Source organism: Nicotiana attenuata, unplaced genomic scaffold (genome assembly GCF_001879085.1).
Source record: "Nicotiana attenuata strain UT unplaced genomic scaffold, NIATTr2, whole genome shotgun sequence".
Taxonomy (NCBI): Eukaryota; Viridiplantae; Streptophyta; class Magnoliopsida; order Solanales; family Solanaceae; genus Nicotiana; species Nicotiana attenuata.
This window is the reverse complement of record NW_017671572.1, coordinates 52,989-76,834: the sequence shown is the minus strand read 5'-3', so window position 1 is coordinate 76,834 and position 23,846 is coordinate 52,989. Positions and strand designations below refer to the sequence as shown.

The 23,846-nt window shown below is 38.0% G+C and overlaps 1 protein-coding gene across 1 annotated transcript; it reads left to right on the top strand.

The window, feature by feature from the left end:
- The first annotated feature begins 17,211 nt into the window (after positions 1–17,211).
- Positions 17,212–23,141, top strand: LOC109209059 (basic leucine zipper and W2 domain-containing protein 2-like). The gene is made up of 8 exons (XM_019372226.1): positions 17,212–17,340; positions 17,970–17,993; positions 18,072–18,177; positions 18,271–18,339; positions 18,873–19,366; positions 21,477–21,738; positions 22,519–22,727; positions 22,873–23,141. Exons 1-8 carry the CDS (start codon positions 17,336–17,338, stop codon positions 22,937–22,939), a joined length of 1,236 nt encoding a protein of 411 aa, XP_019227771.1. The 5' UTR covers positions 17,212–17,335; the 3' UTR covers positions 22,940–23,141.
- The last annotated feature ends 705 nt before the right edge of the window (positions 23,142–23,846 follow it).

The following is a 23,846-nucleotide window of genomic DNA, read 5'->3' as shown; positions in this document are numbered from 1 at the left end:
GGCCATCTGGGGAAAGACGGACGGGTTTCGAAAGTTGATAATCAACAGCCATTTTGATTTTGCGAGTGAGTAATTCCATACATAGTATGAAAAGGTAAGGGGACAAGGGGTCTCCCTGTCGAATGCCGCGTGAAGGTGAAAAGAAAGGGGTCCGAGTACCACAGATAAGGATGGAAAGGGAAGAAGTAGTGACACAGGACATGATTAATTGAATGATGGGCGAGGGAAAGTTGAAGTATTGGAGTGCCAATCGAACAAAAGACCACTCAAGTCGGTCGAAAGCTTTCTCTAGATCCAATTTAAGAAGCATGAAACTAGTTTTACCTGATTTCTTCTGAAAATGATGTAGAATTTCCTATACAATGATAGCATTATCAGCCGCTCATCTATGTTGTCAGAAGACTCCGGATCTTTATGTCTCCCAGCAAGGAACAGGTCAGAAGGAGATACCACATGGTAAGAATCTCTAAATTCATCAGACGATGAAACAATGGAAGATAGCTCTCAATCAAGCAATGATTCCACATCAAACTCTTCAGAAGAAGACGATCCCCCAATATTTGTGAGCCAACCAAGAGACCCAGAAATATCTGAAGTAGAGGAGGATCAAGAAGGCATAACGGATGAACCAATACCAGAAAGAAGACATGAACCCATGGCGTCAAAACCAGTTGGAACTGGCTTCCACACTTTCACCTTAGATGACGTCAAGGTTTCAAAATAGCCTCAAAGGATCCAAGACTTCTATACTTGGATGGTGACCAAAAATTTGTTGGAACAAGAAAAGTATATCATCCTGTCAGAACTAACTTCCCGGTTCTCAGGAATCCTCAAAGATTGGTGGAATTTACTTGGGATTCAAGACAAAAATACTTTCCTTACATCCCGGGATTTTGCCTTCAACATCAGAATCCTACATGAAGTTTTCTGTAGAGATACTGGCCAAAGACAGGAGAAAATGCGAAGACAACTCTTCGAGATGAAGTGTGTGTCATTCGACAGAAATGAAATTGACATGCATTTTCAAAAAATGGCATAGTTATACTTTGAAATCGGCGGAGACATCAAACTGAAGCAAGCCTTTGTCTCTTCCCTTCCAAAGCTGTTGGCAAGCCGAACCATGACCATCATTGAAGAAAAGTTTCAATCAATAACAGTCCCACAAGTCGGCTACATCAGGCAAGCTATTTTCGTAGCATTGGAGGAAATTTGTACAAAGTGCTCAGCCCTAAAACAAATTATTCGGAACAATACAGCGCTTGACAAAGCATGTCGCAGATCCGACCTGATCACCAGAGCAGGATGTTCCTGCCACACATCTAGGCGACATAAAGGATTCAGGAGGCTTACATGGCCAAGAATTCCAGATGGAAAATCAAGGTCCAAGAGACGCACAAAATATTTTAGACGTAGAAGGCCAGGAAATTTTTACAAGAAAAACATATGCTTTATTTGCCACAAGATTGGACATTTCGCAAAAAATTGTCCCCAATCAAAAAGAGCTGTCAAACTCCTTGAGGAGATTGAAGATTACACTGGCATACATCTCGGAAAAGAGGAAGACCTTGAATCTATATTCTCTGTGGATGATGAACCTAGTGAAGAAACTTTATTCTCTCTCGATATCTACGAAGATCAAGGCAATGATCACTATCAAATTTCAGACCAGTGATCGAAGCTCGAGAAGAGATCAACGCTCTCGTAGTCGTTCCTCAAGTAGAACTCAAGATCTATTAATCCAAATGGGATAAACCAACTCGACTTATTGCTTTCATCGACGCTGGAGCTGCTTCCTCACTCATAAATCCTGTTGTTCTCCCTAAAGATCAATGGGTGCCGCACTTTAAGGAGTTTAACACTGCATCAAATGGAATCCTGACTACCTCCATCATCACAAAGCACCCGGTCACTATTGAGTTCTTTCCAGGATTGAAGTACAGAACCAAGCTAATAGGGTCTGATGTACTAGGAAAAGATCTTATTGTTGGATTCGACATTTACAGATAACTTACAGATCAACTCTGGATTAAAGCTAACGGGATAGCTTTTAAGAATCAGTTCAAACCTTATTCTGAGATTCCAAGGCTATTCCAAATCACCAACGACGAACAAATTGAAGAGATTGAGCAAAATCTCATCGAACATTCATGTGCTGAATCCCACGATGATTTCCTGAAGAAAGGGAAAAGCCCGTTATGGCAAAACGAAGAGTTTTTTATCAAGCTCCCTTTCAAGAAGAATGAAAATATCAATCTAACAAAAGTCAGTCATTCAGGCATGAATCTAGATCATCTTCAGCTTGCAAACAAAGAATGTGAAGAACTCTTGGAATTTGATCTAATAGAGCCATCGGATTCACAATGGGCATGCCAAGCATTTTATGTCAACAAAAGAGCTGAGCAGACAAGAGGAAAACTCAGGTTAGTTATTAACTACCAGCCACTTAACCATTTCCTCCAAGATGATAAGTTCCCTATCCCAAATAAACTCACTTTTTTCTCCCACTTAGCCAAGGCCAAATATTTTTTCAAGTTTGATTTAAAATCTGGATTTTGGCAATTGGGAATCTACCCTGAAGAATGACCCAAAACGGGATTTTGCATCCCCGATCATCACTTCCAATGGAAAGTCATGTCGTTCGGGTTGAAAACTGCACCCTCCTTTTTCCAAAAAGCCATGATAAAAATATTCCAACCCATCCTACATATCTCTTTAGTTTACATTATTGACATTCTGTTATTTAGTGATACATTGGAGGAACATTTCAACTTGCTTTGTCAGTTTGAGGCATTGATAACACACTATGGGATCGTGCTTTCAGCAAAAAAGATGGTTCTTGCCCAAAACGAGATAGATTTTCTTGGAATGCATTTTGTCCAAGGTGCATACAGTCCAGGACCATATATATGTCAAGAACTACTCAAATTTCCATATACCAGCCTCACAACAAAACAGATCCAACAGTTCTTGGGTATAGTAAATTATGTGACAGATTTCATCCCAAATATTTCTACATACATTTATCCACTCACAGAGATTCTCAAGAAAAATGCTCCATCATGGGGAAAGAAGCAAGATGAAGCAGTCAGGGAAATAAAGGAGATTCCTAAAAATTTTAAGTCCCTCTATATCCCTTCAGACGGTAAGAAGATACTGCTAATTGATGCCAGCAATGAATATTGGAGTGCCGTTCTATTTGAAGAAAAAGATGGCTAGAGAAAAATATGCGGATATGCCAGCTGAAAATTCAAAGAGGATGAGCAGCATTACCACTCCACCTTCAAGGAAATCCTTGCAGTAAAGAATGAAATCAAGAAATTCAATTTTTTCCTGATTCACATAGAATTTCTGATAGAAATGGATATGAAGGCCTCCCCAAAGATGATTCAGATAAATGCAAAAATTATTCCCAATCCTCAAATTCTCAAGTGGGCTCAATGGTTCTCTCCATACAAGTTTCAAGTCAGGCACCCTGAAAGGAAAGGATAATATTCTCGCAGATTTTCTGTCTCGACCGAAAAAATTCTCAAAGAGATTTTCCCAGCAAAACTGAAGTCAAAGCAAAAGCTAATCAGCCACATCTTCATGCTTTCGAATATACCAGGAACAAGTTCATTGAAGCCAATAGATCATCCACCGGAGTTGTTCAACCTCATGGATCCCTTTGACCCGTCAATTATTATGGAAAGAAGAACTTATTATGAGCTCCAAGTTTTTAGGCAACATGGAGGATCCATTCTCAAGCCATATGGGGTCAATCCAGAATATTCGTTCTGCCATATATTCATCGCTCAAGCAAGGGATTTTCCACAAGAACTATTATGGTTTTTTCTAGTACCTATGCCATCAGTATTATATTTTCATATTTGGCTCGAAATTGCTTTTCAGTGGTTTTCCCTTTTTTCTTGGATTTTGGTTTGGTCTTGTTAAGGTCAAATCTTTCCCAATGACGCATAACCTTCGTAAGTCCTTTGCGATATATTACATATGAGTGCTTTCCAATTTTCCCTCTTGTTCTTTCTTTCGAATGGATGGAAAGGCCAGTCCATGTATGAAAATAGAGTAAGAATACTCTAAGAAAGTTAGCTTATTGTTGTACGAAAGTTTTCTGAGTTATAAACAGCTAAAGTTGGTTATAGTACAAAAGTTTTCTGAGTTGTGTAGCTTGGCAAGCCGTCCCTTATGGGTTGTTGAAGCCAGCCCCTTTATAGGAAAACTTTTGCGACTATAAGCAAATTAATTGTTTGTGTAGCTTGGCAAGCCGTCCCTTATGGGTTGTTGAAGCCAGCCCCTGTGTAGGGAAACTTTCGTATCATAGTTTAGTTTGCTTTCTTGGAGTCTCTTGCTCTGTTCCTTATACTGTGGTATCAGAGCCAGCCCGTCCTTTCGGAGGGAGGAACAGTTTACTAAACATGTCCGAGTCATTTGCATCATCCTCTTCTCTTGCAAAAATGAATATGTCTCCTACTCTATATAAAACCTTGTCCAAAAAATATGATTACCTCTATGAAGTAGATATCCTACCCGATGAACTGAAAGTATCCTCCACTGAACTACCCCTCATAAACCCTTACTTAGCTTTTGCCAAAAAAATCATTTGCACCCTGGACCCAAATTCATTACTTAGTCCAACACAAACCAAAAGGAGTCAAAGAATATGTTGTTGCCTCAAAACTTGACCAGCATCCTATTCTTGCCACTCGAGGGAAACAATTTATCACCCTTCAAATCCCAGATGATTTTTCCAGACAATTGAGAGATCATGGTTTTACCCATATCCATTTGGTGCTATCCGAATCGCTTTAACATATCACGGAAGAAAAGGTCAACCTGTTGTGGCTCGACTTTCACTTCTAGATACAAGATACTTGGAGTACCAACATGCAAATTTGGGTACTGCAGAAGTTACCTTGAATGTAGGGACAATCTTCATAACTATCTTTCCAAATTTCAACATGTCCTTTATGACCCATAATTAACCGATGTACTAAAAATCTAAGTCCAAATCCAAGGTGCCCCACAAGCCAAAGATTATATCCAAGACACTCTTCATCACCAAATGGCGTGGCGGGTCCAAAATTATGCCATTCAGTCTTCCCGGAGGAGAAAATGCTTTACTTTTGAATATTGATGCCACCAAAGGAAACACCACGTGCACCCAAATACCCAGACAAATTTCCAGAGATGAGCTTATCAAAATTCTTCCTGATTCCTTGATCACAAATTACGAGAGGCTAAGGGAAACATTGGAATCTCTACAATATGGTGAACCAACTTTTACCAAAAGAAATGACAAAACCGTTTGCATAAGCTTTGACCATTCCCATCTCAAAAAACCCAAATCACCATCAGCCCGTAACCTAGAATCCAAAATGCCACCTGAACCAAAAACTCCCACACACCCACAAATATTCATGTTGAGCCCTTCAAGTTCCATCCATTCCCAAGATTTTCCTCCACTTCAACCTTTTGAAAAATAGGGTATCAGCCATGCTCCAAAAATCCCCAAGAAAAACATAGTACTACCTTCTGGAGAAAAACCCCCAACAAGTGGCATCTAAGCAACAATGAACTGACAATCAGAAAATTCCATCTGCCAAAATAAAGTGCTCAACAATATTGGAAACACCATAAAAAACGTGGCCCATGCACAAAACAAGTTAATGAGCAGAGTGGAAACAATTGAGAAAAAGGTGGAGCAGACATCGTCTCAGCATGCAGGACTAATCAAAGACTTGGAACTCAGATTGGCAAATTTACAATATGAGATTTGTCCGCCAGGAACTTCACTTTTCTAGTTCTTCCAACAACAACAAAAGGAGATGATTTCAATCAAGGAACAAATTCAACTTTTGAGAAATGATCGCTTTGAGTCACAAAAAATCCCACTCTTCCCTTCAAAATCTACCTTCTATCCCACGTCAACACAAGCATATCCCTACCAATATTGGACAACACCTTTTCTACCTTTCCTACTACCTCACAGAATCCTATCTCTTTCACCCAACCCTTAAAAGAAGAACCTGAATTCGATATTGCAAAAATGGTTTGGGAAAGGAAAGATGCTCTTGTAGCCAAGAAACAAACCAAGAAAAGGCGAGACCAAGGAGAAATTTCAAAAGGGTATAACCCCGAAAGTCTGATGATTTCTGATCAGAAGACTCCAGACCTATATGTCTCGCAGCTAAGGAACATGTCAAAAGGAGATACCACATGGTCAGAATCTTTAAATTCATCAGACGATACACAATGGAAGATAGCTCTCAATCAATCAATGATACCACATCAAACTCTTCAGAAGAAGACGATCCCCCAATATTTGTGAGCCAACCAAGAGACCCAGAAATATCTGAAGTAGAGGAGGATCAAGAAGGCATGACGGGTGAACCAATACCAGAAAGAAGACATGAACCCATAGCGTCAAAACCAGTTGGAATTGGCTTCCACACTTTTACCTTAGATGGTGTCAAGGTTTTAAAATGGCCACAAAGGATCCAAGACTTCTATACTTGGATGGTGACCAAAAATTTGGTGGAACGAGAAAAGTATATCATCCTGTCAGAACTAACTTCTCGGTTCTCAGGAATCCTCGGAGATTGGTGGAATTCACTTGGGATTCAAGACTAAAATACTTTCCTTACATCCCAGGATTTTGCCTTCAACATCAGAATCCTACATGAAGTTTTCTGCGGAGATACTGGCCTAAGACTGGAGAAAATGCAAAAAATGAAGAGTTTTTTATCAAGCTCCCTTTCAAGAAGAATGAAAACATCAATCCAATAAAAGCCTGTCATTCAGGCATGATTCCAGATCGTCTTCAGCTTGCAAAGAAAGAATGTGAAGAACTCTTGGAATTTGATTTAATAGAGCCATCGGATTCACATTGGGCATGCGAAGCATTTTATGTCAACAATGGAGCTGAGCAGAAAAGAGGAAAACTCAGGTTAGTCATTAACTTCCAGCCACTTAATCACTTCCTCCAAGATGATAAATTCCATATCCAAAATAAACTCACTATTTCCTCCCACTTAGCCAAGGCCAAATATTTTTGCAAGTTTGATCTTAAATCAGGATTTTCTCAATTGGGAATCCACCCTGAAGAAAGAGCCAAAACGGGATTTTGCATCCCCGATCATCACTTCCAATGGAAGTTATGCCATTCGGATTAAAAACTGCACCCTCCTTGTTCCAAAAAGCCATGATAAAAATATTCCAGCCCATCCCCCATACCTCTTTAGTTTACATTGATGACATCCTATTATTTAGTGATACATTGGAGGAACATGTCAACTTGCTTCATCAATTTGAGGCATTGGTAACACAGTACGGAATCATGCTTTCAGGAAAAAAGATGGTTCTTGCTCAAAAAGAGTTTGATTTTCTTGGAATGCATTTTTTCCAAGGTGCATATAGTCGAGGACCCCATATATATGAGGAATTACTCAAATTTCTGGATACCAACCTCACAACAAAGCAGATCCAACATTTCTTGGGTGCAATAAATTATGTAAGAGATTTCATCCCAAATATCTCTACATACATTTCACCGCTTACAGAAATGCTTAAGAAAAATGCTCCATCATGGGGAGAGAAACAGGATGAAGCAGTTAGAAAAATAAAGGAGATATCTAAAAATGTCAAGTCCCTCTACATCCCTTCAGATGGTAAGAAGATACTGCAAACTGATGCCAGCAATGAATATTGGAGTGCCATTCTATTTGAAGAAAAAGATGGCCAAAGAAAAATATGTGGATATGCCAGCGGAAAATTCAAAGGGGCCGAGCAACATTACCACTCAACCTTCAAGGAAATCCTTGCAGTAAAGAATGGAATCAAGAAATTCATTTTTTTCCTGATTCACACAGAATTTCTGATAGAAATGGATATGAAGGCCTTCCCAAAGATGATTCAGCTAAATGCAAAAATTATTCCCAATCCTCAGATTCTCAGGTGGGCTCAATGGTTCTCTCCATACAAGTTTCAAGTCAGGCACCTGAAAGGAAAGGATAATATTCTCGCAGATTTTCTGTCTCGACCAGAGGAATTCTCGAAGAGATTTTCCCCAGCAAAACTGAAGTCAAAGCAAAATCTAATCAGCCACATCTTCATGCTTTCGAATATACCAGGAACAAGTTCATTGAAGCCAACAGATCATCCACCGGAGTTGTTCAACCTCATGGATCCCTTTGATCCGTCAATTATTATGGAAAGAAGAACTTATTATGAACTCCAAGTTTTACGGCAACATGGAGGATCCATTCTCAAGCCATATGGGGTCAATCTAGAATATTCGTTCTGCCATATATTCATAGCTCAAGCCAAGGATTTTCCACAAGAACTATTATGATTTTTTTGGCTAGTGAAGATTATTAATGGAGAAGTCCATGCTCATGCAGAGGCATCGTTCTGGTGGAAATTTCCCATGTCCATTTTATCCATGGCAGAAGAATATAGCGAGGCACAAAGAATCCCTTTTCAGCAAAATAGGTGCATCTCGAGTGAGATATGACCAAAAGATAGGGCAAGTTGGAATTATACCAGCAATCATCCTCACTGGGAAAAAGTCCGGGAAGCAGCAAAAGAATATCAAACCCCTTACGAAGTCATCCGAGAAAAGGTTACTCGCGACATTTCCAGATTAAGGCTGCGGGTTACATCTCTAAATCCAAAAGAGAAAGAGCACAACGAAGAAGGACCATCAAGTTCCAGGCGTTACTATACAAGATCTTTGAAAAGATCCCTGGAGGACAACCCTAGAATCAATGAAGGATAATTATCTAAATCCCTCCTAATCCCACCATAATCCTACATTACCTACCAAAAAACCCTCAAAAATCATCTACCCATGCCAAGACAAATTTCCACATCCTTCCATACTATCCGGGCCCCACTTCCACTTATTTTCACATGCTTCCACATGCTTCGCCACATGCAACACCCTACTTTCACATACCGTCACATGCTCCCTCAGACTTTCACATGCTACACCATGTATATCTCACCCCTTTCACATGTTTTCAGGAGATTTTTAGTTGTTTTGCCTAAAGTCCTTCACATGCCAAGAGGGACCCACTTGTAGATTAGTTTGCCATGTAAGATAGGTTTATTTTATAATGTAAGTTTATTTTGTAATAACCTCCTAGTCCTATATAAAGGAGGCCTTGTAGTAGTTGTAAGATCATCTTGTAACCTTTGTAAATCTTTTTGTGATATATTACATATGAGTGCTTTCTAAATTTCCCTCTTGTTCTTTCTTTCGAATGGATGGAAAGGCCGGTCTATGTATGAAAATAGAGTAAGAATACTCTAAGAAAGTTAGCTTATTGTAGTACGAAAGTTTTCTGAGTTATAAACAGCTAACGTTGGTTATAGTACAAAAGTTTTCCGAGTTATGTAGCTTGGCAAGCCGTCCCTTATGGGTTGCTGAAGCCAGCCCCTCTGTAGGGAAACTTTTGCGACTATAAGCAAATTAACTATTTGTGTAGCTTGGCAAGCCGTCCCTTATGGGTTGTTGAAGCCAACTCCTTTGTAGGGAAACTTTTGCGACTATAAGCAAATTAACTGTTTGTGTAGCTTGGCAAGCCGTCCCTTATGGGTTGTTGAAGCAAGCCCCTTTGTAGGGAAACTTTCGTATCTATGATTTAGTTTGCTTTCTTGGAGACTCTTGCTTATTTCGTATCTATGGTTTAGTTTGCTTTCTTTGAGTCTCTTGCTCTGTTCTTTATACTGTGGTATCAGAGCCAGGTTATCCTTTCGGAGGGAGGAACAATTTACAAAATATGTCTGAGTCATTTCCATCATCCTTTTCTCTTGCAAAAATTAATATGTCTCCTACTCTATATAAAACCTTGTCCAAAAAATATAATTACCTCTATGAAGTAGATATCCTATCCGATGAACAGAAAGTATCCTCCACTGAACTACTCCTCATAAACCCTTACTCAGCTTTTGCCAAAAAATCATTTGCACCCTGGACCCAAATTCGTTCCTTAGTCCAACACAGACCAAAAGGAGTCAAAGAATATGTTGCTGCCTCAAAACTTGACCAGCATCCTATTCGCCACTCGAGAGGAACAATTTATCACCCTTCAAATCCCAGATGATTTTCCCAGACAATGGAGAGATCATGGTTTTACCCATATCCATTTTGGTGCTATTCGAATCGCTTTAACATATCACAGAAGAAAAGGTCAACCTGTTGTGGCAAGATACTTGGAGTACAAACATGCAAATTTGGGTACTGCAGAAGTTACCTTGAATGAAGGGACTGTCTTCATAACTATCTTTCCAGATTTCAACATGTCCCTTTATGACCCATACTTAACCAAAGCACTAAAAATTCAAGTCCAAATCCAAGGTGCCTCACAAGCCAAAGATTCTATCCAAGTCACTCTTCATCACCAAATGGCGTGGTGGGTCCAAAATCATGCCATGGATCTCTGCCTTCCCGGAGGAGAAAATGCTTTACTCTTGAATATTGATGCCACCAAAGGAAACACCATGTGCACCCAAATACCCAGACAAATTTCCAGAGATGAGCTTATCAAAATTCTTCCTGATTCCTGGATCACAAATTACGAGAAGCTAAGGGAACCAGAGGAATCTCTACAATCTGGTGAACCAACTTTTACCAAAAGAAATGACAAAACCGTTTACATAAGCTTTGACCATTCCCATCTCAAAAAACCCAATAAAACCATCTTCTCTTGCCAAATGATTCAACCCAAAGATACAACAGATACATACTCTGAACCTGACGGAGAATTCTTCTGGAAAATACAAAGCATCATGGAAGGACATGGCTGGTGTCAACATTTTGACAAAGAAGGAACAAAAGTGTGGTGGTTCAAATGCCCCTTTACGGGACATTGCCCTTGGGATCTTGGTTGCAACTGCCAAGACTGTTTAGAAGACCCAAATGGAGAATATGATGAACACCATCTGCGTGATTAGGAAAGATTTAGCCTTAACACGACCAAACCAAAATACAAGAAAAAAGGGAAAACCACTGAAAAGCAATTTCGAGCCAAATATGAAAATAAAGACCCTTTAATTGGCTCATTGAGCCGCCCAGGTAAATATGAATTTCTTGTCAGTTACAAACCCCATGAATGGCCAAAATTACCAAAAAAATTCAATCCACGCTGGGAAGATAGTGAAACCACCCCAAAACCCAAATCACCATCATCCCATAACCCAGAATCCAAAAAGCCACCTGAACCTAAAACTCCCACACACCCACAAATATTCATGTTGAGCCCTTCAAGTTCCAGCCATTCCCAAGATTTTTCTCCACTTCAACCTTTTGAAAAAGAGGGTATCAGCCATGCTCCAAAAATCCGCAAGAAAAATATAGTACTACCTTCTGAAGAAAAACCCCAACGAGTGACATCGAAGCAACAAATAACTGGCAATTAGAAAATTCCATCTGCCAAAACTAAGTGCTCAACAATATTGGAAACACCATAAAAAATGTGGCCCATGCACAAAACAAGTTAATGAGCAAAGTGGAAACAATTGAGAAAAAGGTGGAGCAGACACCGCCTCAGCATGCAGGACTAATCAAAGCCTTGGAACTAAGATTGGCAAATTTACAATATGAGATTTATCCGCCAGGAACTTTACTTTTCCATTTCTTCCAACAATAACAAAAGGAGACGATTTCAATCAAGGAAGAAATCCAACTTTTGAGAAATGATCGCTTTGAGTCACAAAAAACCCCACTCTTTCCTTCAAAATCTACCTTCTATCATGTCAACACAAGCATATTCCCCACCAATATTGGACAACACCTTTTCTACCTTTCCTACTACCTCACATAATCCTATCTCTTTCACCCAACCCTTAAAAGAAGAACCTGAATTCGATATTGCAAAAATGGTTTGGGAAAGGAAAGATGCTCTTGCAGCCAAGAAACAACCAAGAAAAGGCGAGACCAAGGAGAAAGTTCAAAAGGGTCCAACCCCGAAAGTTTGATGATTTCTGATAAGAAGACTCCGGACCTTTATGTCTCCCAGCCAAGGAAACATGTCAGAAGGAGATACCACACGGTCAGAATCTTTAAATTCATCAGACGATGAAATAATGGAAGATAGCTCTCAATCAAGCAATGATTCCACAGCAAACTCTTCCGAGGAAGACGATCCCCCAATATTTGTGAGCCAACCGAGAGACCCAGAAATATCTGAAGTAGATGAGGAACAAGAAGGCATGACGGATGAACCAATCCCAGAAAGAAGATATGAGCCCATGGCGACAAAACCAGTTGGAACTGGTTTCCACACTTTCACCTTAGATGACGTCAAGGTTTCAAAATGGCCTCAAAGGATCCAAGACTTCTATACTTGGATGGTGACCAAAAATTTGGTGGAACGAGAAAAGTATATCATCCTGTCAGAACTAACTTCACGGTTCTCAGGAATTCTCAGAGATTGGTGGAACTCACTTGGAATTCAAGACAAAAATACTTTCCTTACATCCCAGGATTTTGCCTTCAACATTAGGATCCTACATGAAGTTTTCTGTGGAGATCCTGGACAAAGACAGGAGAAAATGCGAAGACAACTCTTCGAGATGAAGTGTGTGTCATTCGACAGAAATGACATTGACAAATATTTTCAAAAAATGGCAAAGATATACTTTGAAATCAGTGGAGACATCAACTTGAAGCAAGCCTTTGTCTCTTCCCTTCCAAAGCTGTTGGCAAGACGAACCATGACCACCATTGAAGAAAAGTTTCAGCCAATAACAGTCCCACAAGTTGGCTACATCAGGCAAGCTATTTTTGTAGCATTGGAAGACATTTGTACAAAGCGCCCAGCCCTAAAACAAAATAATCAACCATAATCCAGCACTTGACAAAGCATGTCACAGATCCGATCTGATCACCGGATTAGGATGTTCCTGCCACACAACTAGGCGACAGAAAGGATTCAGGAGGTTCAGATGGCCAAGAATTCCAGATGGAAAATCAAGGTCCAAGAGACGCACAAAATATTTCAGACGTAGAAGTCCAGGAAATTTTCACAAGAAAAACAGATACTTTATTTGCCACAAGATTGGACATTTCACAAAAAATTGTCCCCAATCAAGAAGATCTATCAAACTCCTTGAAGAGATTGAAGATTACACTGCATACATCTCGGAAAAGAGGAGGACCTTGAATCCATATTCTCTGTGGATGATGAACCTAGTGAAGAAACTTTATTCTCTCCCGATATCAACGAAGATCAAGGCAATGATCACTACCAATTTTCAGACCAGTGATCGAAGCCCGAGAAGAGATCAACGCTCTCGTAGTCGTTCCTCAAGTAGAACTCAAGATCTATTAATCCAAATGGGATAAACCAACTCTACTTATTGCTTTCATCGACACTGGAGCTGCTTCCTCACTCATAAATCCTGTTGTTCTCCCTGAAGATCAATGGGTGCCGCACTTTAAGGATTTTAACACTACATCAAATGGAATCCCGACTACCACCGTCATCACAAAGCACCAGGTCACAATTGAGTTCTTTCCAGGATTGAAGTACAGAACCAAGCTGATAGGGTCTGATGTACCAGGAAAAGATCTTATTGTTGGATTCGACATTTACAGATAACTTACAGATCAACTCCGGATTAAAACTAACGGGATAGCTTTTAAGAATCAGTTCAAACCTTATTCTGAGATTCCAAGGCTATTCCAAATCACCAACGACGAACAAATTGAAGAGATTGAGCAAAATCTCATCGAACATTCATGTGCTGAATCCCACGATGATTTCCTGAAGAAAGGGAAAAGCCCGTTATGGCAAAACGAAGAGTTTTTTATCAAGCTCCCTTTCAAGAAGAATGAAAATATCAATCTAACAAAAGCCAGTCATTCAGGCATGAATCTAGATCATCTTCAGCTTGCAAACAAAGAATGTGAAGAACTCTTGGAATTTGATCTAATAGAGCCATCGGATTCACAATGGGCATGCCAAGCATTTTATGTCAACAAAAGAGCTGAGCAGACAAGAGGAAAACTCAGGTTAGTCATTAACTACCAGCCACTTAACCACTTCCTCCAAGATGATAAATTTCCTATCCCAAATAAACTCACTCTTTTCTCCCACTTAGCCAAGGCCAAATATTTTTCCAAGTTTGATCTTAAATCGGGATTTTGGCAATTGGGAATCCACCCTGAAGAAAGAGCCAAAACGGGATTTTGCATCTCCGATCATCACTTCCAATGGAAAGTTATGTCGTTCAGATTGAAAACTGCACCCTACTTGTTCCAAAAAGCCATGATAAAAATATTCCAGCCCATCCTCCATACATCTTTAGTTTACATTGATGACATCCTGTTATTTAGTGATACATTGGAGGAATATGTCAACTTGCTTCATCAATTTGAGGCATTGGTAACACAGTACGGAATCATGCTTTCAGCAAAAAAGATGGTTCTTGCTAAAAAAGAGATTGATTTTCTCAGAATGCATTTTGTCCAAGGTGCATATAGTCCAGGACCCCATATATGTCAGGAATTACTTAAATTTCCGGATACCAACCTCACAACAAAGTAGATTCAACATTTCTTGGGTGTAATAAATTATATAAGAGATTTCATCCCAAATATCTCTACATACATTTCACCGCTCACAGAAATGCTCAAGAAAAATGCTCCATCATGGGGAGAGAAACAGGATGAAGCAGTCAGAAAAATAAAGGAGATATATAAAAATGTCAAGTCCCTCTACATCCCTTCAGATGGTAAGAAGATACTGCAAACTTATGCCAGCAATGAATATTGGGGTGTCGTTCTATTTGAAGAAAAAGATGGCCAGAGAAAAATATGCGGATATGCCAGCGGAAAATTCAAAGAGTCCGAGCAACATTACCACTCCACCTTCAAGGAAATCCTTGCAGTAAAGAATAGAATCAAGAAATTCAATTTTTTCCTGATTCACAAAGAATTTCTGATAGAAATGGATATGAATGCCTTCCCATAGATGATTCAGCTAAATGCAAAAACTATTCCCAATCCTCAGATTCTCAGGTGGGCTCAATGGTTCTCTCCATACAAGTTTCAAGTCAGGCACCTGAAAGGAAAGGATAATATTCTCGTAGATTTTTTGTCTCGACCGGAGGAATTCTCGAAGAGATTTTCCCCAGCAAAACTGAAGTCAAAGCAAAAGCTAATCAGCCACATCTTCATGCTTTCAAATATTCCAGGAACAAGTTCATTGAAGCCAACAGATCATCCACCGTAGTTGTTCAACCTCATGGATCCCTTTGATCCGTCAATTATTATGGAAAGAAGAACTTATTATGAACTCCAAATTTTTCGGCAACATGGAGGATCCATTCTCAAGCCATATGGGGTCAATCCAGAATATCCGTTCTGCCATATATTCATAGCTCAAGCCAAGGATTTTCCATAAGAACTATTATGGTTTTTCTGGTATCTATGCCATCAATATTATATTTTCATGGAATTTAAATGCAACGTCTTCAAGGATTTTGATAACATTGAACCAGCACTTAAAGTATTTTTACTATGGTTCAAGCCTAGAAGATTTTGGATAAAATGTTTCAACAATTCCTACACAGCTAAGGTATTCATGTTCCTTAGTCCAGTGAAGATTATTAATGGAAAAGTCCATGCTCAAGCAGAGACATCGTTCTGGTAGAAATTTCCCGTGTCCATTTTATCCATGGAGGAAGAATATACCGAGGCATAAAGAATCCTTTTTCAGCAAAATAGGTGCATCCCGAGAGAGATATGACCAAAAGATTGGGCAAGCTGGAATTATACCAGCAATCATCCTCATTGGGAAAGAGTCCGGGAAGCAGCAAAAGAATATCAAACCCCATACGAAGTCATCCAAGAAAAGATTACTCACGACATTTTCAGATTAAGGCTGCGGATTACATCTCTCAATCCAAAAGAGAAAGAGCATTGCGAAGAAGGACCGTCAAGTTCCAGGCATTACGATACAAGATCTTTGAAAAGATGCCTGGAGGACAACCCTAGAATCAATGAAGGATTATTATCTAAATCCCTGCTAATCCCGCCATAATCCTACATTACCTACCAAAAAACCCTCAAAAATCATCTACCCATGCCAAGACAAATTTCCACATTCTTCCATACTACCCGGGCCCCACTTCCACTTGTTTTCACATGCTTCCACATACTTCGTCACATGCAACACCCTACTTTCACATGCCGTCACATGCTCCCTCAGACTTTCACATGCTACACCATGTATATCTCACCTCTTTCACGTATTTTCAGGAGCTTTTTAGTTGTTTTGCCTAAAGTTTTTCACATGCCAAATGGACCCACTTGTAGATAAGTTTGCCATGTAAGATAGGTTTATTTTATAATATAAGTTTGTCTTGTAATAACCTCCTAGTCCTATATAAAGGAGGCCTTGTAGTAGTTGTAAGATCATCTTTTAACCTTTGTAAATCCTTTATGATATATTACATATGAGTGCTTTCTTGATTTCCCTCTTGTTCTTTCTTTCGAATGGATGGAAAGGCCGGTCCATGTATGAAAATAGAGTAAGAATACTCTAAGAAAGTTAGCTTATTGTAGTCCGAAAGTTTTCTGCGTTATAAATAGCTAAAGTTGATTATAGTACAAAAGTTTTCTGAGTTGTGTAGCTTGGCAAGCCGTCCCTAATAGGTTGTTGAAGTCATCCCCTTTGTAGGAAAACTTTTGCGACTATAAACAAATTAACTGTTTGTGTAGCTTGGCAAGCCGTCCTTTATGGTTTAGTTTGCTTTCTTGGAGACTCTTGCTCTGTTCCTCGTACTGACAGACCAATATAAAATATAAAATATTTATTTTTCATGGAAATAGATTATTGAGAAGTTGTGTGCTATCTTTGTGAACAAATTATTTACTAATTAATACTAGTGTATATGTGAATCTATTTTCAAGAACATCGCAAAATCTCCAATTAATTTCGAAAATAATTAATCAATTTCACTGATATATATATATATATATATATATATATATATCATATCTCATGATGTAACTATAAAACCTGACTAATGATTTACTAATGCAATGGCTATATCATCTAACTGAGCAACCTCATCCTCTTAAAGAAGCTCAAAAATGTATTTTAGAGATTATTATCTTAAACCTACCTCAAATACAAGGGTATTTTTGTTAATTATCAAAGAAAGAAGGTATTTTTCTAGTATCTTTTCTAGTATATAAAATGAATATCTGAGCAGTGGCTTCAGGAGAACTTGCTCTCTTTCCTTTCTTAGACCTCTCTAAATTTTCTTTTCTCATTGCAAAGCGCAGAGAGTCTCTGCATCTTCTTCGATTCCTCTTGTCTTGTTTATGAGGTATGTTTTGTTTCTAACTATTATTTTTGGATCTGCTCATTTCCTATGGAACTTCGTTTTTCTTCTCTGTTGCTATCATTTTGGATCTAGGATCTATTATCATTCTCTCTCTCTCTCTCTCTCTCTCTCTCTCTCTCTCTCTGTGTATGTTTTTTCTTTAGAATGTCTCTTCAATCGGTCTATATTCGTTATTTTAATCCGAAACTATGTAGGTATTGTGTTAATTGTTAAGTTTCGCTGCCTTATTTTGTTTTGATTTTTGATGTTAAACTGAAGAAACTTAGGGACATGCTGCTTCTTTGATGTGAAAAGTTTGAGTCGTTTATCTTGATTTGTTACGTCTATGCTTTTATGCTACATATAAATGATGTATGAAGTGCATACTCTTTTTTCTTTTAGTAATTGTTTGTTTCAGCTCTTATGCTGGTCTAAAGCCAAAATTTGATTTTTTTGTGGCGTGCCAACCAAAAAGCAAGCTTGGCCTTGTTTTATTGGTCAGTTTTTGTTTATGTATTTCGTAGTACTGGTGATGGTTTTGTGATGCTTGTATAGTTTAAAATATTGATCATTTGTGTGGTTGTAATAATACTCATTTTTTCGTCTTTCTTTTTTGTTTTGTGGAATTAAAGCTCAAAGGAGAAACCCACTCTCGGGTAAGCCTTGTTCATCCTTCCATAGTACTTAATGTTAGTTTATTCTAGTATTTGTATTGATTATTGTTGTCGTTGCAGTGGTACGCGGATTAAGACCCGCAAACGGAATATTGCAGCGCCTCTGGACCCTGCAGCATTTGCGGATGCAGTGGTCCAGATTTATTTGGAAAATGCTGGTGATTTGGTAATGTTTTTATTCAATTTGTGTTTCCATATTTGTATTGATATCCTATTGTTATTTGCATTCAATCTTTGTTATATGTTTTATGATGCACAGGAACTTGTTGCCAAGAGCATCGAGTCTACAGACCTTAACTTCTCAAGATACGGTGACACCCTTTTTGAGGTAACTCTTTTATATTTCCCCTAAAATTATCATTCTTGAAGCATATTTATTAGACTATTGTTAAGGTGCATATGGATAGGAATTACTGACGGTGGAAAGAAAGTACACTTATTTATTAGCCTTCTAAGATTGAATTATATAGTTTTTAGTTTCTTTATTTAGGTTTATTTTCCTTGCATGACAATTTCTTTTGTTTTCAATGTTAGTGCTATTTTCCAGTGTCCTGATGCCACAGCTTTCATTATTTGAGTTAGATTATAGACTCGTCATGTGCTATTCTTCTATACTGAAAGTTTTATGATATCTCCTTTTTTGATAGATTAGTATTCTAGTGCTGCTTCCATTTGTTTAAATTTTAACAATGACGAGAGTTTTATGATATAATTGGAATAACATGTCAGTATTGTAAAGGCTTGCATTCTTTAATTTAAAAATCAAAAATATTATTTGGATAACATGTCAATTATTGTTCTTTAGTTTCTACTCATTGCTGCGTCATTTATGCTTTCAATTTACTGTGTGGTTCGACATAGGTTATCTTCACAGGGGGACGTACGCAACCTGGAACAATTAAACCTGATGAAGGAGACCGCCACCCTTACTCTGTAATTGAGTGTGAACCTAGACGTGAAGTCATTTTGCCATCTGTAATCTACGTGCAGAAGATATTGAGGAGAAAACCGTTTCTTATAAAGAATCTTGAAAATGTTATGCGGAAAATGTTGCAATGTTTGGAGTTCTTTGAGGAAAATGAGAGGAAGAAGTTGGCAATTTTTACAGCCCTTGCCTTTTCCCAGAAGCTTTCTGGCCTCCCGCCAGAAACGGTTTTCCAGCCATTGCTCAAAGATAACCTTGTTGCCAAAGGGCTAGTCCTCTCATTTATCACAGACTTCTTTAAAGAATATTTGGTTGACAACAGTCTTGATGATTTGATCTCAATCCTTAAGCGGGGTAAAATGGAAGGTGATCTCTTGGAGTTCTTCCCTTCGGCAAAGCGGACACCTGAAGCTGTCTCTGAGCATTTCACGTGAGTAATTTTCCCTTTAACAATAACTTGAGATTCTAGGACGGAGATTGGTAATTAATTTGTCGTCATCATCAGTGTCACCACTGTTAATTGAATATCACTTTATTATGTTTTTTACATTGAAGTACCATTAGGTATGTTATGACTTATTGAGGTTTTTCAAAGTATAGTGATTGTTGTAGTTTTCACTTTGGAGCTATGCTTTAGAAATAATATGCAGGTTGCAATAATTGGAGACCTTTTGATCGTATAACTTTGATGTGGTTTCCTAGGATGGTAATAGTAAGTATTTGTTGTGAAATTAAGATGTTTTTTACATCTTAATTGAATATCACTTTATTATGTTTTCTACATTGAAGTACCATTAGGTATGTTATGACTTATTGAGGTTTTTCAAAGTATAGTGATTGTTGTAGTTTTCACTTTGGAGCTATGCTTTAGAAATAATATGCAGGTTGCAATAACTGGAGACCTTTTGATCGTATAACTTTGATGTGGTTTCCTAGGATGGTAATAGTAAGTATTTGTCGTGAAATTAAGATGTTCTCTTTAATCCTGGCTGACGGAAGAAGTTCATGATGATTTTTTTTGAAGGTTGTTTAATACTTCTCTTCCTATAGATATATATGTGCCCCGTTCTATTATTTATTCTTATGCACACAAAGTTTCTTTTTCTCATTAAAAAGGATGTCATTTTTTTAAGCACATCATAGTCACTGCCCTCTGAACGTTTTTGTTTTCTTCTGGCAGTGGAGCATTTATTTTTCGTAGTCCCTTTGTGCAGTTTGTTTAGCACCATTCAACCAGACAAGGTGTTTGAGAAAGAAAGGACTTCTGACAAATTAAGCCAAATATACACAATATACTATAACTTTCTTGTGGGGTCCACAACAAATCATGCCAACTCCTATATGAGCATCTCATTAAGGACCAAATGGAATGTAATATTAGGGGTTTCCACTTAAAGAAAGGTGACTTTTTGGGACAAAAAAAAGAAAATTGGGGTGTTGGGGGAGTGAATAATAACAGAGCTTGGGCACCTTCTGGTGTTTTGTCTAGGATTTGAGAAGACAAGACTTAAGCTAGGTGATCAACTCTTGTAGTGTGCTTTTTGCTTTCTTTTATTTGGTTGGGTGCTAAGGAGGAAATTCTAGTTGCTATAAGTTGTAATCCTGTTCGTAGTGCCTAAAATGTCAAAGGATTTCATCATGTGCTCTGAGCTGCTTTCTCATTTGATGAAACCAAAGAGAATAAAAAAAGATGTCTCATCAAGGTAATGGGGCCACCGCGCGTTAAGCGTCAACACTTTCTGTCATATTATGTTTGTGAGCTAGTATGCCATTTATCCTGGATGCTTTGTCCTTTCAGTTTCTTGTTCACCAGGTCCTGTGATATCCAGTAATATTTGTTTCACTAAAACATATCTGATATAAATGTTAGCTTGTGAAGCAGCCAACGGTACTGTTGCTGATTTTTATTTGTATATGGATGTAATAATCTTGCAATATAATGGAATTTACAACTGTTTATGCGTAATGGAATACTGTCCTTCATTTCATCTATAAAGAACACTGTTGTTAAGCATCCACTTATTATCGCTAGACCCTCTCTAGACAAATTATTTGTCAACCCAAACCGCTTATCATTGGTACATCTCCCTTGCCTTTGGAGGAACTTGTATTTAGAGGTTCATGTATTCAAACTTTCATAATATAATAGTGAATTTAACAACATTGCTTTTAGAATGGGGATAAGCTAAGATGATCATTGCCTTTAGAATATGGGATATGCTAAGATAGTATAATAGTGAATTTGAGTTTTTTTTTTCCGTTCAAAATCTTAGTATATGTTTGTATATAGGATGCATTTTTGCTACTTCAGATCATTTCTATGACACTACAAGGCACTTGGCCTTGATTTTCCCATCACTGTGGCAGCATAATATCTGAAGTCTAGGAGAGGATGTATGTCTTTCTCATAGTTCTCCTACTCAATTGTCGGATTTTGTAGTACTGTTATACAGCTTATAGTTAGATAAGAAATCTGTAAAATATGATGCAGAAATCCTACTAAAACGTAGTGTACTGGTTATAAACCTTTTTTTTCCCAGCAAGGCTGAGCTTATACCTTTGGTCGAGTACAATGAAAAGAAGATTTTTGAGGTGAACCTCAAGGAAATGAAATCTGCCGTGACGACTCAGATAGCAGAAGAAGCTAATATTTCTGAAGTAATAGAAACTGTCAAGCAACACGTCAAAGATGCTAAACTGCCGGATATAGAAGTTGTGAGAATTCTGTGGGATGTCTTGATGGATGCTGTGCAGTGGTCTGGGAAGAATCAACAGCAAAATGCTAATTCGGCCCTTCGCCAGGTAGTTTACATCTTAAAAGCTGCATATTGTGGTAAATGAACATACATAGTTCTATGAATGATGTATGTTCATTTATAGAAATAACCTATGAATGAACTCATTCTTTACTGGTCGCTTTACCCAGTGTTCCAAGAATAAGAGTATTGTTCTAGGTTTTTTTTTAATTTAAAATGTCAATTAAGAAGTAAGCATGATGACTGTTTGGTTGGGAAGTTAATGTTCTCAATGAAGCATTGCTCAACAAGTATCAGAGTTATAAAGATAGGCAACTGCCGAATTAGCCATGGCTGGCCCTTTAGTCTTCCTTTTTATTTGTGCATGCATTTCTAATTCATTACTCTTGTATTTTCGAGACTTTAGTATTGCCATTAACTTTCCTAAATGAATCCAGAAGATACGACTTGTGGCAGCTTGTCTTGTTTTAATGAAATCCGTCAAATGTGAGGTGACTACCTATTATTGGCAAACATTGACTGATTTGATCAACCGTGGTAGTGTTGCAAGGTTTGATTAATTATTGAACTAAATTTGAAAGCACACAGGAGTTAGATTAGTCTATATTTGCATGCTTTTCTGGCTTCTCTAACACTCAACCTCGGAAGGACTGATCAGATTAATCAGCATAGCTAGCAGTTCTGCTGAGTGGGACAAATTCCCTTGCGCTTGTGACGTCTAGTTACTTCTGTATTTGTATTGTGCTTTGTAGTTACTTCTGTATTTGTATCACATTTCTTCTCGTTCCCACTTTTTTTTCCTTTTTTCTTTTCTCTTTTTTTGCAGGTGAAAACATGGGCGCAACTGTTGAATACATTCTGCACAACAGGAAAGCTTGAATTGGAGCTTATATACAAAGTCCAAGTTCAGTGCTATGAGGATGCTAAACTGATGAAGTTGTTCCCAGAAATTATAAGGTCCCTCTATGACCAAGATGTGCTGGCAGAAGACACCATTCTTCATTGGTTCCGCAAGGGAACTAACCCTAAGGGCAGGTATGCATTTGTTACGTCTGTTTTTATGGGAATGAAGCTGTTATTGAATTAGTTTCCTTCCAAATCTATTTTTTCTTCCTTGAGCAATATTCTATTTTTAATTTATTAAAGGATTGTGATGTGATATCATTTTAAACTATGGCAGGCAAGCTCTTGTCAAGTCGCTGGATCCCTTTGTTAAATGGCTGGAGGAGGCAGAGGAAGAGGATTGATTTCTTCTGATGCTGCGTGTCAGTTGAGATGATCTTTCCAGTTTTTATTTTTATTTTTCTGGAGAACTTATTCCTCCTAAATATTTAAAATAGTGGATTCCAAATTTTCACACGAATTGACATTTGTTTGCTTCATGTTGTTAACTAATTTGTTATGGCTTTACTCATTTGGATCGCAATTTCTTGTGTTTCTTTGCTCTCACACTGCTTCTATCCCCTTTTGTCTCTCCACTCCTGGAGATCCCACTTATCTAATATTCTATAAATATCCTGAAATTGTCGGAGGCCATTTTAATATTTTGAAACCCTTTCAAAAACCATTTTATTAGTTTGAGTTTTGTTTTTAGAAAATTCTTGCAAGAGCATCGGCGGAAAGCGAATATGGATATTTTGCTATGCTTCTTTTGCCTTGAGAAAATGTTTGCAATACTTATTGTCTATTTATTGAATTATTTCATTTTGTCATTGGTCATTTTTAGTTTATCATGCTTTAGATGTATATACAGAGGAGAGTGTAGATGCTGTTCGAAAAAGAGATTGTACTAATTTTATAGCAAGCATCCAGGCGCTGAGATTCTGTTTGCTGTTGTTTTTAAAGTGTTAAGGGGAGAAGGGGGTAAATTTCCAAAGTTGCACTATGAAAAAGGCTGCATTTTCACTATGAACATTTGATAGTATGGGATTATGAGATTGTACTTATAATGAGAAGAAATGGGGAACCATAAGAAGAAACATTGAGGGAAAAAGATAAGGCATCAAACTTGAGAATAAGAAATTATGATTTTTACTACATGACGTTAGATAACCTTTTCTATTTTTTAATTTAATAATACCAACTGTATATTTTCATGCATCTATCAAAAGGAAAGTATAGATTTATGTAAAACATATCCCTTGTGATCCGACC